Source organism: Hippocampus bargibanti, linkage group LG06, assembly GCF_051943395.1.
Source record: "Hippocampus bargibanti isolate YZ-2025 linkage group LG06, ASM5194339v1, whole genome shotgun sequence".
Classification (NCBI taxonomy): Eukaryota; Metazoa; Chordata; class Actinopteri; order Syngnathiformes; family Syngnathidae; genus Hippocampus; species Hippocampus bargibanti.
The window spans coordinates 29,660,661-29,677,808 of record NC_142739.1 but is presented as its reverse complement, the minus strand read 5'-3'; the positions used below and the strand labels follow the sequence as shown (position 1 = coordinate 29,677,808).

The following is a 17,148-nucleotide window of genomic DNA, read 5'->3' as shown; positions in this document are numbered from 1 at the left end:
CTAAAGTAGTAAATGACGTGACAGGATTTACTCAACTTTTTCTGTTGTCGCTCTGTTTAAAATACACAATCTATGATTGGAGTATAGATTTTCAGAAGAAATTTATTTACAATATGTACACGTGTTAGCTTCGATGTTAAGCGAGGAAGTTGTATGTTAGCGGTGGAAAAACCATGTTGACAAATTCATACCCGTCGCCTTTAAAATGGCCAAATGTGAGGCGAAAACTGAAATCAACCCCAAGCTTGAGATTTACAATAATGCAGAACCAGCTTGCTGTCGCTTCCAAAACACTGAAGAGAGAAAAAAAAAAAAAGAAATAAGAAACGTTCTGTAGCACCAATTCGATTTTAATAACCAGATGAATGTCTTCTTAGTCCTGGAATTTTAATGTCTAAACTGCCACCCCCACCAAAAAAAAAAAATAATTAGCTACCAGTAGTATAAACAGAAACCTCATCCTCCCTCCACCTCTGTATGCCCTCTGCCTGTCTCACCGCGATGGGGTGCAGAGTTTTCAGCCGCTCAGCTCCCAAACTCTGGAACTCACTTCCATCCAACATCAGTTACATTGACTCGCTTCCTACTTTCAAATCTCACCTGATTAAACTTGCTTTCATGGTCTAGTTTAATCTGCTGTTTTATTATTTATTGTTTTATTCATGATTTTATTGTTTTACGTATTGTTTTTTTATTGTAAAGTGTCCTTGGGTGTTCAGAAAGGCGCTAGTGAATTAAATGTATTATTATTATCGAAGCATCGATTATTATTCAATTTTTTTAGGGCACAATTACAATGAAAACGACTGTTCCAGCGCCATCTGCTGGTCAATGCCGCTAATGGTTCTTTTATGCATTTTGGAATGCATTCAAGCCATTTCAGGTGTGCGAAAAATGAGTTACAATTTTTGCTTCACATGATCATCATAAATATTACAGGTTTAATCTTTTATTATCAGACAAAAATAATTAAGTAAATTCACAGGATAGGTTAAAAAATAAGTTAGTTCAAGCTTGGGAGTTTTGCTACCAGTTTTTCAATGCAGAGTCCGGTGTGAGTATTAACTTTTGTAATAGTCAACCAAATAGAGTACTGATATTGCTAGTATTTTTTATAAATACAGTGATACCTTGGCTTAGGAACTTAATTGGTTCCCAGACAGAGTGTGTAAGGCGAAAAGTGTGTATCCCAAAAATTAATTTCCCATAGGAAACCATTAAAATGAGAATAATCCGTTCCCAATGAATGAAAAAATAAAAAATAAAAAAATAAAATTTTCATGAATGTAGCGTTCGTAAACCGAAAAGTTCATAAGCTAAGGGGTTCGTAAACCGAGATATCACTGTACACAATTCAATCTAACACAATGACAAAAATACATCATTCTGACTGAAATGATTAACCAATTGTTCGGCTTACTCATTGTCAGATTTTTTTTATTGTATTTTTTGCCTACAGTATCGGTGCACAGATACGAGTACCCAATCAATACCTTAAAATATTTTCATGTTCGGTGATAAACCCGGATCTGTTAACCCGCACAACAAATGTAGTCAATCTTCTCAACACAATTCAACTGTATTTATGGAATACCGTTTTCAGAATTAGAAAACCTTTATTCATCCCACAATGGAGAAATTTGCTAATCAACACAATTCAACTGTATTTATAGAATATGGTTTTCATAGTACTTACGTCAAAGAGGACCCCCACTTCTTGGTCCGGCGATGGCGCAAATGACTGGTTCACGTAAATGAACTGCAAAGAAATACATATTTCAGTGTTCTCAAAATTTTCCTCTTCTGAAGATATTGAGTCTGCAAGGGAAAGTACGGGCTAAGGAAGCGGTCTCTTACTAGTTGTTCATTGGCATCCAGTTTGAGAAATCGGGAAATGAACTGAGAAAGCGACTGCACCGTCCTGCTTCTGTCCACGGCCCATTTCTTGGTTTTCATGATGGGGGTGTCTCCGACTGCCTTCAATAAGACATCAACTAAACGTGGAACAGAGGAGAAGTCAGACACTTTTCTTTTTAGTCAACATATTCATCATTGAGAAGCTACAAATTATAAATCGTGTAAAATTGGATTGAAGTAGTTTTTTTCCCTGAAATAATCTTTTAAATCAAGCCATTATACAAATGAAATAAAATGCGCAACTGGTTTTCAACTACAATGCCATGTGTCATGTGAAACGTAGAAGCAAATAACCAAGTAAATATTTATTAGTATTGTTAATTACTATAGGTAATCTAATAACCAAATAAGGGTAGTGAAGACAGAAAAATATTAAACGGAGATGTATTTATTAACATTAGCGTTAGCTACTTCCACAACAAGAAGGCGTAAACAACCTGCGCGGTCATTGGTCAGTTCGATAGAAAGCAGTAACCTGATTGGTCCAAATACTACTTTCGGTCTCATACCCGGAAGTTGTTTTTTTTTTTTTTTTCGCTGATTCGATAATCGTGAGGAAACGGTAAATTGGCGAGGATGTCTAATATAAATTTTCTTACTCTTTTTCTTTTCGTCATTTGTCGCCGATTCTTCGGGAGGTGAGTGTAACTCCTCTTTCTGCGTCTCGTTTGGTGACTCCGCATTGTCAGACATCTTTGTCGACGGACAGTCTATTGGTTGCCGCCCCCAACGGATTTCGGCGATTCCTTTTCCGGTTTTGACTACAATTGGTTTACAACAACGTCAATCATTGGAACGTCACGCCTCTTGCGTACAGGACACAAAACAGTCTGCCATCTGCACTTTTGCCTTCGAACTGTGTTCCTGTCCAGGTTTGTTATTGTCGATATTTACTGTTTATTTCTTATTATGAGTTCCTTTGGGTTAATTCTTTCTTGTGATTACGTGGACGGAAGTTGCTCTTTCTGATTAGCGCGGTTACGTATTCCCTTTTAACACAGGCAGCGAAATCTGTCACATGAGGACACTCTTAACAGTTGGAACTTCAAACAGCGTGCTTCACAGTTAATCACAAAAGTAAGTCACCTTGACCCTGCAGAGTCACCTTTGTCGTTACGTCTGGCGTCCGATTCGAAAACAGGTTCGGTGATAAACCCGGATCTGTTAACCCTTCAAAAGAGGGGGAAACATGATTTTCAAAAAAGGGATTTAACTAAGAAAGAGAGGTAACACTAACTTGTTTCAGACAGTCAATAATTCTTGAATTTATCTGTGGAACGTTCTACCAAGTACAGACGCTCCAAACGAGATACGTCCCGAACGGTCGTTCGGAAGGTGCATTCGTTCGTAAATTGCTTAAACAACAAAAACAACAATAATAGTAATAATTGTACATTTCATTTATAAGCGCCTTTCAAAACGCTCAAGGACAATTTACAGTCACACAATGTTTTTTTTTCTGGGGGATTTTGTATGGAATGTATGTTAAAGGTTTATATAAGTATGTTTAAGGATTGTAGGGTGACCCGAAAAGATGCGTACCCATGAAAATTTCAATTGTGACTCAGATTAAAAAGCTATTTATTTCAAATTACAACCACACATTATTCATTTTATGGAAGACCATTCACCAGGGTTTCAGCTATTTCTTTCTATTTTTAGTCTCAGTAGGGACGCATCTTTTTGGGTCACCCTCCCGAAAGAGGCGTGTGTAAACAATGAAAGCCATAAATTGATGAAAAATCGACAGAAATAGCAAAAACTCTGGTGAATGGTCTTCCATAAACTGAATCTTCTTCTTTTCCATTCGGCTTTTCCCTTCAGGGGTCGCCACAGCGAATCAATGTCCTCCATCTAACCCGGTTTTGTGCATCCTCTTCCATAAACTGAATAATATGTGGTTGTAATTTGAAATAAATACCTTTTTAATCAAAGCCACAATTGAAATTTTCATGGCTACGCATCTTTTTGGGTCACCTGTTGTAAATAACCTGTATTAGTGTGTACTGAAAAATAAACATTTAATAAAATATACGCTCTATAAAGATATGTCCATGTACAACTGGAGAGAATACTACATATGTTACTATAAAAATGTATGTACTGTTGTTCATAACTTGAATGTTTATAATTACGGGAGCATCTGTACACAGAAGTTCTCCAACTTACGAACGAGATAGTTTGGACTTTCGGTAGTTTGGAAAGATGTTTGTAAGGTGAATTTGTTCGTAAGTTGCTTCAGTGTTATATTTTGTATGGAATGTACTGTATGTATAAGGCTTATATCACGATGTTTCAGGCTTGTATAAGTGACCTGTATTGATTTGTACTGAAAAATAAACATTTAATAATACACACCTTCTTGAAAAAAATGACGTTTGTGGATTATGTCAAAAGAACTGCAATATTTTTTTTTTTTGTGGGAAGTGTGGACGGTCGTAAAGCGAGGACCCCCCTCCAAGCGGTTTAGTTTGTTGTCTGGCGTGCAATACAAAATCTAACTTAGAGCATCTCTGTCCGAACATTTTTCCACATACCCGCAAAAAATGTTCATATGTACCGTTGTTCGTAACTTGAATGTCCGTAAGTAGGGGTAACGTCCTGTACCGCTCATATCCATTCCGTCACGTTGACAGTGGCGGGCATCGGCAGGCTTTCCACCAAGGATGCGGTGCTCCTTCTGTGTGACATGCAAGAGAAATTCCGACCTAACATCTTTCAGTTTACCAACATTGTCAGCAACGCCTCCAGATTGCTCCAGGTGACGACCATCGCCTTACGGTTAATAATAATAATAAATAATAATTTTCAACCCCCTGATCCGCTAGGCCAGTCGGATTCTCGGCATCCCCGCCATCCTAACGGAACAGTACCCAAAAGGTTTGGGCGCCACGGTGCCGGAACTCGGAGCGGAAGGGTTGAAGGCTCACGCGAAAACATCCTTCACCATGATGATCGAGGAAGTTCGCAATGAGATGCAGAATCTGGGGAACCCCAAGCAGGCCATCTTGTGTGGCATCGAAGCGCACGCCTGTATTGCGGTACAAAAAAACAAAAACAAATACAGTGATACCTCGGTTTACGAAGCCCTTGGCTTACGAACTTTTCGGTTTACGAACGTTAAATTCAGGAATATTTTACCTTGGCATACGAACTGTTTTTCGGGATACACACAGAGCTGCCACAATGACTGATGTGTCGTTCGTGAACGAGCCCGTTCTCCTCACGAGAAAATGGCAGCCGACTTCTTTTTGTCCTCTATTCCCCGCCCCCAGTCTTCGGTTAAAGCCACGTGATTGGTCAAGAATGCAGCAGTGAGGGGAGGGGGGGTTAAACATTAAAGAGACAGGCAGATGACAGAAAGATTGAGAAAATGGATAGGAAATAGTGAAATTTGGACTTGTTTCAACTTTGATCGTTCAAAGGCAGAGTGTAGACTGCAAGGTTAAAATCCCCATCAATCAGGCTCCACAAATAACCCGCACAAGCCATCTCTACACTTGATGCAAAAAGCTATCAACCCAGCTAAACAAAACACAATTGATGAGGAAGGAGGTAAAATTATGGAAGGGAAAGCACCTACAATGGATCATTCCTCAAGCCATCCTCGACCATAACAAAAATGCACAAAAATTAGAAAAATACTAAAATAATGAATTCAAATAAAACAGAAAATATTGCGAAATTCAATGAAAAACTAAGTAAATAAAAACATAAGGTGTATGTTATTTAGTTTTTTATACTTTGTTACTTCCGGGTTGAGTTAACGCTGGCGCGTGTGGCTACCGCTGCTCACCCGCAGAAAAAATACCCTGTGACTGTAAAGTGACCTTGAGAGTTTTGAAAGGCTCTTATATATGAAATGTATTATTATTATTATTACAAAGGTAAATAAAACATCTTTATTATACTGTACAGTTTATTTCTCTAATTATAATACCATAGCATATTTATTATACATAAATAAGGTATATTTTGTGTAGTTTTAAGGCTTAGAAAATTAGAAAGTAGAAAATTATGTTTCATGGGGACCTAGGAACGGATTATTCTCATTTTAATGGTTTCCTATGGGAAATTATTTTTTGGCATACACACTTTTCGCCTTACACACTCTGTCTGGGAACCAATTAAGTTTGTTGTTGATTGGCAAATGAATAACAAGCTGCGTCTAAATCAACTTTGCTCGCTCCGCAGTGTACGACGTTTGACCTGCTTGAAAACGGAATCGAAGTCCACGTAGTGTCGGATGCTGTTTCATCGCGGAGGTAGCGATTCCCTCCTCAGCCGCCCACCCGTCGCTTCCCGCAACTCAGTCCCTCCATTTTGTTTCGGTGCAGCCAGACGGATCGCTTGTTCGCTCTCTCCCGCCTGAAGCAGAGCGGCGCCTTCCTCACCACCACCGAAGCCGTCCTGCTGCAGTTGGTCCAAGGCGCCAAACACCCCAATTTCAAGGAGGTGCTTTCTGTTGTATTTTACTTGAATTTAACACAACCGCCATTGTTTGCAAATTGCTGTACAACAAGGGTGTCAAAGTCTTTTTTTTTTTTTTTTTTTTGCCGTGGACCACGTTGTAGTTAGGGTTTCCTATCAGGGGTCTGTTATGAATTTGGGGAATTCATTATAATGTTTAACTCATTCACTGCCAGACAGATGTGCAAAAATGTGTCCACGCCGGTGCCAGGGTTTTTGTCATTTTCACTCCAGGACCTTGAGAAGATTGAGTTTCAGGACTACATCAACATTCAATACATCGTAAGAAACCATAGACTCTTCTTTCATGAGAAAAAAAGTTAATTCCTAAGTTATATGGGTCTGGATTTATCTGAGCTTGAAATGGGGGCGGCTGTACAAAATACAATGCAATACATACATATTGGTTTATATAGCACTTTAACAAGAGCTGAAGCTGGAACAAAGCGCTAATATGGACAAAAGGGGAATGCTGCTCCCTTGTGGAAGTGAAAAAACATTGCCAGAGGTCTGGCCAGCGCTTTATTGTCACCCAAGCATGAAAAACAAAACACAAATTCAGGAAGGGCACTCATACGGTATTTTCAATTCCAGAATAAATTTGCAAATGGCAGTGAATGAGTTAATCCCCTCCGCATATTACATATCAAGCACACAACAAATTAATGAATAACTAGTCTTCATATTTGAAGTAAAAAATAATCCAGTTTTTGTGGTTTACATGGAACAGTTTGAAATTTTAGTTCGGATTTTAGCAAGCATCATGAAATTTCACAAGTTTGATCTGCTTTCGCGGGCCGAAATAAAATGTGGTGGACCAGATTTGGCCCCCGGCCCTTAATTTGGACACCCGTGCTGTACATAGAGCAAGAAACAGAGTACCGTCCAGGTTTTAGATTTTCTACAAGCAATTATCGTTGGAAAGTGTCCTTGAGAGTTTTGAAAGGCATAATAAAATGTATTGTTATAATAATAACAACAATAATAATAATAATAATTAATAAATTTCATTTCTAAGCGCCTTTCAAAACTCTCAAGGTCACTTTACAGTCAGAGAATCTGTTTTTCTGCAGGTGAGCAGCGGAAGCCACACGCACCAGCATTCACTCAACCTGGAAGTAACTCAAATAGATAGAAAGCCAGCTCGCTAGCTATCAGATAGCTAATAGATAGCCAGTTAGACAGTTAGCTAACTAGCTAGATAGCCATAAATAATAATAATACATTTCATCTATAGCTAATAAATAGCCAGCTACATAGTTAGCTGACTAAACAGATAGCAAATAGATAGCCAGCTAGGTAGCTAGTTAATAGACAGCAAATGGATAGTAAATCGATAGCAAATGGATAGCAAATAGCCAGCTAGATCGCAAATACTGTAGAGAGGTAGCTAGCTAGATAGCAAATAGATGTCATTATTATTATTATTACGAATCATTTTCTGTGTCAACCTTCAGATCCAGCAACTTATGATGCAGCCGTCACCCGACACGGGCCTGCTGGCCTACTTCAGCGCTCTCTAAGAGGAGAAAGAAGACGTCCTACAAATGATGTCATCGACGTACTAAGTGCTAAGTTCAATAAAAACAAGGACGCCGCCTTATTATTGATTGTCTACGTCCATTTGTCTGAGTGCTCGGAAAAAACAGCCGTCGTATGGAAAAACGTTGGAGCCTTTCATATTGTTTCCTCGAGACCTTGGCGAACGTTCTTTACATATAATAATAATAATAATAATAATAATAATAAATTTCATTTATTAGCGCCTTCCAAAACTCTCAAGGTCACTCTACAGTCACAGGACAACTCTCTCTGTGGGTGAGCAGCGGCAGCCACACGCGCCAGCGTTCACTCAACCCTGAAGTTAACTCAAATAGATAGAAAGCTAGCTAGCGAGCCAATAGATAGCTAATAGCTATATAGTTACATAGCTAGCCGGTCAGATAGCTCTATAGCTAATAGCTAGCTAGATAGCCTGGGCCAGAGAGCTAGCTAGCAAGATAGATGGCTAGCTAGAAAAATAAATCATGAAATATTCACACTAAATGCTGATTTTATACCAGTTTTGTCTCAAATAATATCAATTCATAGAAATCTTTTAGTGAGAAATACAAAAGAAGACAGTCAAAGGTTTCTAACGCTGCATTCAATGTTTATGTAGTCCTAAAACTCAACCAATATGTATGTATTGTATCGTTATAGAAAACAATATCGCATTGTATTTGGTACAGCTGCCCTCATTTCAAGCTCATGTAACTCCAGCCCTGTATAACTTAGGAATTAACTCTTTTTTTTCTGATGAAAGAAGAGAGTCTAAAGTATCTAACTCGAATTTGAATGTTTACGTAGTCCTAAAACTCAATATTCTGTGGGTCCTGGAAATCGAGTGACAATGACAAAAACCCTGGCATTCGAGTGGACACATTTTTGCACATCGTCTGGCAGTGAATGAGTTAAAAGTTCCGTTTAGTGGTAGATTTTACAAATCTGACTCGATGATACCAATTCTCAAAACTGCTTTCCAGGCAGCACAGCAGTCCAACTAGCCCGGCTGCCTCTGCGTTGCACTCGGAGAAAAAAAAAGGGGGCGGGGGGGCATCCCAAAGCGATGATGTCACCCAAGTAGGGGAGGGAGGGGGAGGAGCACCCGACGTCATTCATGCGCGGCTAGAAAAAAAAAGGAGGGGCAAGAAAAAAAAAAGGGAAGCTCACCCGATAGGTCTTGCTGTGTACAAAGTTCCACTCAACTTTTTTTCGCTTCTCCGACTTGAGTTCTGGAGGGGATCGCGACGCCGTGGGGGGGCAGACCTGAAGGTGAGAGAGGTTGGGTTAGCGCTTTGAGACACCGCAGCATGAAATAGTCACTTTTTTCTTTCTCCAAGGCCTTCGACTACTATGCACGGGATAGCAAAGCGTTGATTTGCCCGCACGGCAGGAAGCGCGCGATCGGATCATTTGGGGTCAAGCCGAAAGTATGCCGTCGCGACTCAAAGTCCGTCCGTCGCCCACCGCGCCAAACGGACAGCAGTGATCCGCCGTCATGGCCTCCAACCTGGACTCCAGCCTCACTAGCATCGACTGGTTGCCGCAATTGGGAATCAGCAGCTTGCGTTCGGGTCGCCAACGACGAGGAGGGGACAAGAAGTGGGACGGGGATGGCGGAGACTCGGGAAAGGAGCCCTTCCCGGCTAACGCGAAAGGCAAACCCCCCCATAGCTACGCCACCCTCATCGCCATGGCCATCGGCGCCGCGCCCGAGAGGAAGCTCAGCCTCAATGACATCTACACCTGGATCAGTGATACGTTCCCGTATTACAGTCGCACGGGTCGCGGGTGGAAGGTATCCCGACTTGGATTCGCGTCTCGTTTTCCTTTTGGCACTGCAACAAATAATAATAATAATAATAATAATAATAATAATAATAATAATAAGCGCCTTCCAAAACTCTCAAGGTCACTTTACAGTCACAGGATAACATTTTCTGCGGGTGAGCAGCGGCAGCCACACGCGCCAGCGTTCACTCAACCCGGAAGTAATTCAAACAATAACTCAAATACAAAGAAAACTAGCTAGCGTGCCAATAAACAGCCGGCTAGGTAGCTATATAGCTATTAGATAATAATAATAATAATAATAATAATAATACATTTCATTGATCAGTGCCTTTCAAAACTCTCAAGGTCACTTTACAGCACAGGTGTCAAAGTCAAGGCCCGCGGGCCAAATCCGGCCCGCCACATCAATTTTTTCGGCCCGCGAAAGCAAATCAAATGTATGAAATTCCATGATGCTTGCTAAATTCTTGACCAAAATTTCATATTTTTGGATATAAACCACAATAACAGTCATTATTCTTGACTTCAGATTTGATAACTAGTTATTCATTCATTTGTTGTGTGCTCTATATGTAATATGTGGATCGGATTAAACATTCTAATGGCTTCCCCGAATTCATAACGGCCCTCGGGAGGAAACCATACCTACAATGTGGCCCGCGGCAAAAAAATGACTGACACCCCTGCTTTACAGTCACACGATCAGTTTTTCTGTGGGTGAGCAGCGGCAGCCACACGCACCAAATGGGGGCGCTGTCCAAAATACAATGCAATATTGGATTATATAGCGCTTTAACAACAGCTATAACTGGAACAAAGTGCTATCATGTAAAGTAGGGAAATGCTGCCCCCTTGTGGAAAAAAACCATTGTCAGAGGCCATGGCCAGCGCTTTATCGGCACCCAGGCATGAAAAAACAAAACCAGAAAAATTTCAGGAATGGCGCTCTAGGTCATATTTTCAATTCCCGAATTAATTTGTGAATGGCAGTGAATGAGTTAATCACTACAGACATGTCTACGTTATTGTCTCTTGTCCGGGTCGCATGTTGACATCGTGTTCTTCTGAACAGAACTCCATTCGGCACAATCTGTCCCTTAATAAATGCTTCAGGAAAGTTCCTCGTCCTCACAACGACCCCGGAAAGGTAAATAGATGCTAAGCTCATGGCGGGATCTTGCACCATTTTGCACCCCAGCCCCGCCTATGTTGGCCGAATCTTCACCGCGGTGGGCAAAAAGTCATGTTTTGACTATTCCAGGGCTCCTACTGGACCATGGACAACCCCGCGATGTCCAGTCATGCCAGGGCAAGCAAACGCTCCTACCCAGACGAGGAACTTTGCCGGCAAAGCCTGGATGTATGTCAAAATCAGGCGACGTTTTATACAATTGGATAATTACATGACGCACATTTCATTGCAGGTGAGTTAGTTTGTCTTTTGTCACCAGTGTGGCGTTATAATTTGACAGGTCCCCCAAGAACCGGCAAGAACACCCTCTCCTCATCCAGTTGCCCACAAAGATGGCGGCGTACCGATTGAAAAGACCCTGCAGCAACCCCAAAGGCCTGCTTCCCTCTCTCCTCCCCCATGCAAGGTAACCAACAACCCGAGTCTTCATTTTGAACCTCCCCCCCCCCCTGGGCCGGTATCGATATGAGGTCTCTGTATCGATACGAGGTTACTGATTCTTATAAAATCCAACATCCATAATAATCTGATAAACACAGTCCACATGATAGTGATTATAGTAAATATGTAAAATTAAATAAATTAATACCTTAGAGAGGCCAGTCTGGCTTGGCCCGGGTTGTTCCTGGTCCAGCAACATAGAAGTGAATGTCGAAAATATGGAAGCATACCATTGGCTGGCTTCTTAGCTTTAGCATTAGCCGCTACGAAGTTCAGTGACGGTGTCGGTTGAGGCCGAAAAATGTACTCCAAACGTACCTCTGTTGTCTGTCTCGTGTTTTCTATGAACGGTTACTTCATAAAAAATACTGGACTACGTTGTTTTGGCTTCCGGTTTGTTTAAAACCGTTTAAATTTAGGTTGCATCGAATTATCTAACAACCGTCAACGTGAGTAGCGCTAGCTCGCTAGCTTCGTGTACCTCATTAAAAAACAAAGATGAAAACGTCAAGAGCCGCGATTTCGTGACTAAAGCGCTTTAAATGAAATAAATCGATTTCAAATGAATAAAATATACTGTTGGGGATCAATAAATATATTAAAATTGAACAAATATCGGAGATGCCAGCGTGTCGTCATTTGTTATGTCCACGTGATCGGCCGCTAACTTCCGGTAGGCTTTTACCGGAAGTTTGGTCGCCACTCCGACGGATCTAATTGCACTCATACATGATATTGTGTCATTGCAGCAACCATACTCGCCAGCTCCCGTCACCCCCATCAATAGTCCCCCCAGTCCCGGATCGAATCCCCCTACCCCCGCCATCCCTCCTCTATCCACCGCGGGGGCCTGTCCATCATTCCGTGCCCACCCGGGAACGGAATTTGTCCCCTCTTCGTCCTCTTTCCCTCAACCGAGCCCATCAACTGTCACTTTTTCTTCCCCTTTCCCTTTAACGGCGAACACCCCCAACTCAGGGGGTTCCGGAAATCCCACGGCGGAACCCCCGCTGCGGTTTACCTTCGACGAGATGATTTTACCTGACTTGTATGCGTCTTTCAAGTCTTTGTTTAAGAGTATGAGGGAGCGAGGAGGCTCACAAGGTTAGTATTAACCAAATAAAATAAACATGACGCATTGTTTTGTATTTTATTTTTATTATTATTAAAATATTTTTCACCAAGCCAAAAGTACGGTTCGATCAGCGACTTGTTTTTTTTTTTCTTTGTAATAGCCGAACCCGCGCCGATGCAAAGTAACGACATCACCCCGCTTCACACGCCGACTCTCCTGCCCATGTCACCTCACCTAGCACCTGCGACCGTTGGGCCACTCGCCCCACCCGCTCCACCGGGCGACACGGTTCGCCTTTCACAGCACAGTGAGTCCCCAGATCGATCTGATATTATTATTATTATGATATTGGGCGAGAGGTGGGGTACGTAGTTACGTTAGCGATGTGTCGTTCGCGAAGGAACCGGCTCAGAGAGTCGGCTCTTTGAAGTGAACAACTGGAGCCCGCTCTTAATAGAGAGCCGCTTATAGGAGCCGACTCCCGCCCCCCTTTGGTTAAAGCTGCACGTGATTGGTCAATCCATTTCATTTCTAAACGCCTTTCAAAACTCTCAAGGTCACTTAACAGTCACAGGATAAGTTTTCCGTGGGTGAGCAGCGGCAGCCACATGCGCCAGCGTTCACTCAACCAGGAAGTAAATAGATAGGAAGCTAGCAAACAGTATATATATATATATATATATATATATATATATATATATATATATATATATATATATATATATATATATATATATATATAGATAATATATAACTCAACCCGGGAGTAACTAAAATAGATATAATGCTAGCTAGCTAGCCAATAGATAGCTAATAGCTATCTAGCTAGAAAGCTAGCCAGCTATATAGCTAATAGCTATACAGATAGATTGCTCGCCAGCCAGATATATAGCTCGCTAGAAAGCTAACGAGATAGCCAGCGGTAGGCATAGCTAGCTCGTGAAAAGATGGTCAAGTTTTTATATAGTGGGGGATGGGCTACTCATACAGGGGTATGTATGTTGTTGTTGTGTCGTAATAAATAACTGAATTGATTTGATATCTTGAAATTGGCGTTTTATGTTTTGCGTAGCGGTTCCCGCCGACTGGTTCACAAGCGCAGATTCTCTGAAGGAGAGCTTCCGCATCGCCAGCAACCTTGACTGGGCGAACATTGACCTCTCTGGCCATCCAGGTTCGAGCGCGCTAAAAGCAATGACCTCTGCCCTCCCACTCCCGTGACCTTTTGACCCCACGCTCGCCTGCTTTGTGTCGTTAGACTTGCTGGAGGGCATGCGCCAAGCGGAACTGTGCGACTGGGCCTTGGACCCGACTCTTTTCACTTCCCTGTGCGACTCGCTCAACCACTTCTTTGCCCAGAAAGGGATGCTGACCTGTGGGGGTCCCTCCCCGCTGTCCGTGGGGGCGCATCAGGCGCCGCCGCATCCCGCCGTCCATCCCTCGTCCTTCCACTACGGGCCGGTCAATGGTTCGCCGCTACCCCGCCGACCTCTACACGCGCCGGGCCTTCACCTTCAGCGACCTGTACACACCCCGCCTGCAAACGCAACTGGTAAGACTTGGTTCATGGTGTCATTTGGAAATCCCTCAGGGGGCGTCTTAGAAGTACACACAGGAACATCTACAGCACTGGTGTCAAAGTTAAGGCCCGCGGGCCAAATCTGGCCCGCCACATCATTTTATTCGGCCCACGAAAGCAAATCAAGAATGCCAAGTGCCGTGATGCTTGCTAGAGTCCGAACCAAAATAGAACGCCATTCCTGAATTGGTTCGGATTTTGTGTTTTCACGCTTGGGTGCCGATAAAGCGCTGGCCATACCTCTGGCCAAGTTTTTTCCCTTCCATGAGGGGGCAGTATTTCCTTTTTATAATAATAATCATCATCGTCATAATACATTTCTTTTATAAGCGCCTTTCAAAACTCTCAAGGACACTATACAGTCACAGGATATGTTTCTCTGCGGGTGAGCAGCGGCAGCCACACGCGCCAGCGTTCACTCAACCCAGAAGTAACAAAGTAAAAAAAAAACAACAACAACAAAAATAAAACAAAATACAAAACAAAAAAACTAAACAAGAAAGCAAAAAAAAACTAGCTTCAGCTGTTGTTAAAGTGCGATATAAACCAATATTGCATTGAACATCTGCCCTCATTTCAAGCTCATATAACGCCTGATATATAATTTAGGAATTAACTCAATATTTTCCCTTCCACCAGGGGGCAGCATTTCCCTTTTTCCATATTAGCACTTTATTCCAGCTTCCGCTGTCGTTGAAGCGCTATATAAACCAATATTGCACTGGACACTTGCCCTCATTTCAAGCTCATATAACTCCAATACATATAATTTAGGAATTAACTCAATATTTTCCCTTCCACAAGGGGGCAGAATTTCCTTTTTATCCATATTAGCATTTTGTTCCAGCTTCCACTGTCGTTAAAGCGCTATATAAACCAATATTTCATTGTATTTTGGACATCTGACCCCATTTCAAGCTCATATAACTCCAGATACATATAATTTAGGAATTAACTCAATATTTTCCCTTCCACAAGGGGTCAGCATTTCCCTTTTTCCATGTTAGCGCTTTGTTCCAGCTTCTGCTGTTGTCAAAGCGCTATATCAACCAGTATTGCATTGCATTTTGTACATCTGCCCTCATTTCAAGCTCAGATAACTCCAGACCCATATAACTGAGGAAGTTGACACCCTTGATGCGCTTAAGAGTACCGATCTAGTTTTGCAAGACTACTTAACCATATTTGATATGTAACCGCGTTCCGCCAAACTACGCACGAATTGTCACGTGGTACAAAACTCACGGTGAACACATTTGCTTATCTCAAGGTGGCGCCCACCCTCCCGCGACAGCACCGCGGCCCCGCCCCCCCTTTAAGAGTCTCCATAGCAACAGCGAGGAGATCCAGGACGACTTCGACTGGGATTCGCTACTTGCCTGAATACTGCCACCTCTGTCCATTTTACGTCTGTGTAAGCTCTCAGTCGTACAGGAGTGGTCCATCGATGAGAAGGTTTCTTCGGCCGTCATCTGTACAAATTTGAAGGTGTCGGACGTTTCGCTTCTTATCCAAGAGGCTTCGTCAGCGAACTTTTTTTTGCTGGTAGTTTTGGACCTATATATATCCCTACTGTCCAGACGTGGCGGTGCCAGACTCTGCTATGATTGGTCCCTGCTCTCATGTTGGGGGGAGCAGAGGACTATTCCTTGCGCCTACACTGATTACTTCTATTGTACTGCCTGAGTATGGGGTCTATGACTGGCCTGATTGCACCATTTACCCTGGTATCACCTCATCAGCATAAATAAGCCTATGTTGCCTAAGAAATCAGTTGCAGAACGATCAAAATTGAACCTCACCCCACCATGGTGATTTAGTGAAGGGTTTTGCTGTTTTATGAAAATAGCTTCTTTTACTCCCCTTTCAAACCTCTCTCTCTTTTCTTTCGCTAAAAGTGTAACCTCATTGTCGTCAAATGAGTGGTTGCTAGCTTTTGCTAGATACCACAGCAAATGGGGCAATCAGGCCAGTCGTAGACCCCATACTCAGGCAGGACAATAGAAGTAATCAGTGTAGCCGCAGGGAGTAGTCCTCTGCTCCCCCCCAATCCGAGAGCAGGGACCAATCTGGCACCGCCATGTCTGGACAGTCAGGATATATTTAGGGTCAAAACCACCGGCAAAAAAATTTAGTTCGCTGACGAAGCCTCTTGGATAAGAAGCGAAACGTCAGACACCTTCAGAGTAGTACAAATGACGGCTAAAGAAACTCGATTTTGAACATTCGGCAGATGATCAATCAGGGGGTGCGGTTTTGGCCGTGAATTTCAAACAAGCAATTTGATCAAGGAAAAATAAAATATACATTTATTCTGGTCACATTATTGTACTCTGCAGCAGTAAAAATTGCAAATGGGGGTCAAGACATTGAAGTTACAGCACAAGCATGAAACCAAACATCACAGCCTCCCCCATTGCACCCCCAACCCAGTTTGCTTTTTTTTCCTTTAAAATTAAATTCATACATTTCTTCATTTTGTCAAATATGAATGTTCATAATTATCCAGGATATTTTTTTTTTCTTGGTGGATATAAAATGTGTAAATTAAAAGCATGGAGCATGTTGTCAAGTCTTTTTTTTTCGGGCTTTGGGGTGGGGGTCATTTTGCCCCCATTTTTTTTTTTTCTTAATGTCTTCCCAACAGCAAAACGGGCCCAAATAAGGACAGTGCAGCTTTTTTTCGGGGATTTGAAATGCGATGGATGATTACAAATAAAATGGAGATTGGCAGTCAAATGCGCGATCCTTCAATCACAGTTTAACATGGCGGAGACATAATACAGGTTGAGTCTTTCAAAATAAAAGAAATCTCTCCCGAAACGAGACACACAAAAAAAAAAAAAAAAACGGAAAAAGAAATGAAACACCAGTCAATTGTCAATTCGCACCCTTGCGTGATTTTTCGCACACGTTGCCAAAAGGGCGGCGAAGGGGGGAGGGGGGTGTTGCGATTCGGCTTCCGTAGCAATGATAAGGAAAATAAGCATTTGATTTATTTCTATATGGCATGATCATATTTGAGTTTCCTCAATTGTTCCCCCCTGAAAAAAGTGGGCAAAAAAATAGAATAAATTAGACTTAAATTAACGGAAATGATTCAACCGACGATTTCTTCTTCAGTCCACGCGCAGCTTG

General features: G+C 42.0%; 3 protein-coding genes across 3 annotated transcripts; 2 read left to right on the top strand and 1 right to left on the bottom strand.

The window, feature by feature from the left end:
* Window positions 1-84: 84 nt before the first annotated feature.
* Window positions 85-2,676, bottom strand: atg12 (ATG12 autophagy related 12 homolog (S. cerevisiae)). The gene is made up of 4 exons (XM_088998634.1): window positions 2,517-2,676; window positions 1,858-1,994; window positions 1,697-1,759; window positions 85-293 (listed from the first exon to the last, which is right to left on the bottom strand). The coding sequence occupies exons 1-4, from the start codon at window positions 2,608-2,610 to the stop codon at window positions 234-236; spliced, it is 354 nt and encodes a 117-aa protein (XP_088854760.1). The 5' UTR covers window positions 2,611-2,676; the 3' UTR covers window positions 85-233.
* Window positions 2,677-2,693: 17 nt separating this feature from the next.
* Window positions 2,694-7,991, top strand: isoc2 (isochorismatase domain containing 2). Its single transcript, XM_088998630.1, has 7 exons — window positions 2,694-2,789; window positions 2,919-2,994; window positions 4,554-4,678; window positions 4,746-4,958; window positions 6,112-6,182; window positions 6,255-6,372; window positions 7,845-7,991. Coding segments are annotated over exons 2-7 (594 nt in total). The 5' UTR covers window positions 2,694-2,789; window positions 2,919-2,993; the 3' UTR covers window positions 7,911-7,991.
* Window positions 7,992-9,064: 1,073 nt separating this feature from the next.
* foxj2 (forkhead box J2) lies at window positions 9,065-16,789 on the top strand. The gene is made up of 10 exons (XM_088998621.1): window positions 9,065-9,201; window positions 9,270-9,727; window positions 10,796-10,870; window positions 10,985-11,083; window positions 11,196-11,321; window positions 12,106-12,460; window positions 12,592-12,738; window positions 13,504-13,605; window positions 13,690-13,983; window positions 15,281-16,789. The coding sequence occupies exons 2-10, from the start codon at window positions 9,428-9,430 to the stop codon at window positions 15,391-15,393; spliced, it is 1,611 nt and encodes a 536-aa protein (XP_088854747.1). The 5' UTR covers window positions 9,065-9,201; window positions 9,270-9,427; the 3' UTR covers window positions 15,394-16,789.
* Window positions 16,790-17,148: the final 359 nt, after the last annotated feature.

Excerpts from the sequence above, each read along its gene's own strand:
- foxj2 (XM_088998621.1), top strand. The coding sequence starts at position 9,428 with ATGGCCTCCAACCTGGACTCCAGCCTCACTAGCATCGACTGGTTGCCG. Across the intron at positions 11,084-11,195 it reads TTTGCCGGCAAAGCCTGGAT|GTCCCCCAAGAACCGGCAAG; the intron begins GTATGTCAAAAT and ends ATAATTTGACAG. Across the intron at positions 12,739-13,503 it reads GGTTCGCCTTTCACAGCACA|CGGTTCCCGCCGACTGGTTC; the intron begins GTGAGTCCCCAG and ends TGTTTTGCGTAG.
- isoc2 (XM_088998630.1), top strand. Across the intron at positions 4,679-4,745 it reads ACGCCTCCAGATTGCTCCAG|GCCAGTCGGATTCTCGGCAT; the intron begins GTGACGACCATC and ends CTGATCCGCTAG. Across the intron at positions 4,959-6,111 it reads AAGCGCACGCCTGTATTGCG|TGTACGACGTTTGACCTGCT; the intron begins GTACAAAAAAAC and ends CTCGCTCCGCAG.
- atg12 (XM_088998634.1), bottom strand. The coding sequence starts at position 2,610 with ATGTCTGACAATGCGGAGTCACCAAACGAGACGCAGAAAGAGGAGTTA. Across the intron at positions 1,995-2,516 it reads AAATGACGAAAAGAAAAAGA|TTGATGTCTTATTGAAGGCA; the intron begins GTAAGAAAATTT and ends TTCCACGTTTAG. Across the intron at positions 294-1,696 it reads AAGTGGGGGTCCTCTTTGAC|TGTTTTGGAAGCGACAGCAA; the intron begins GTAAGTACTATG and ends TTCTCTCTTCAG.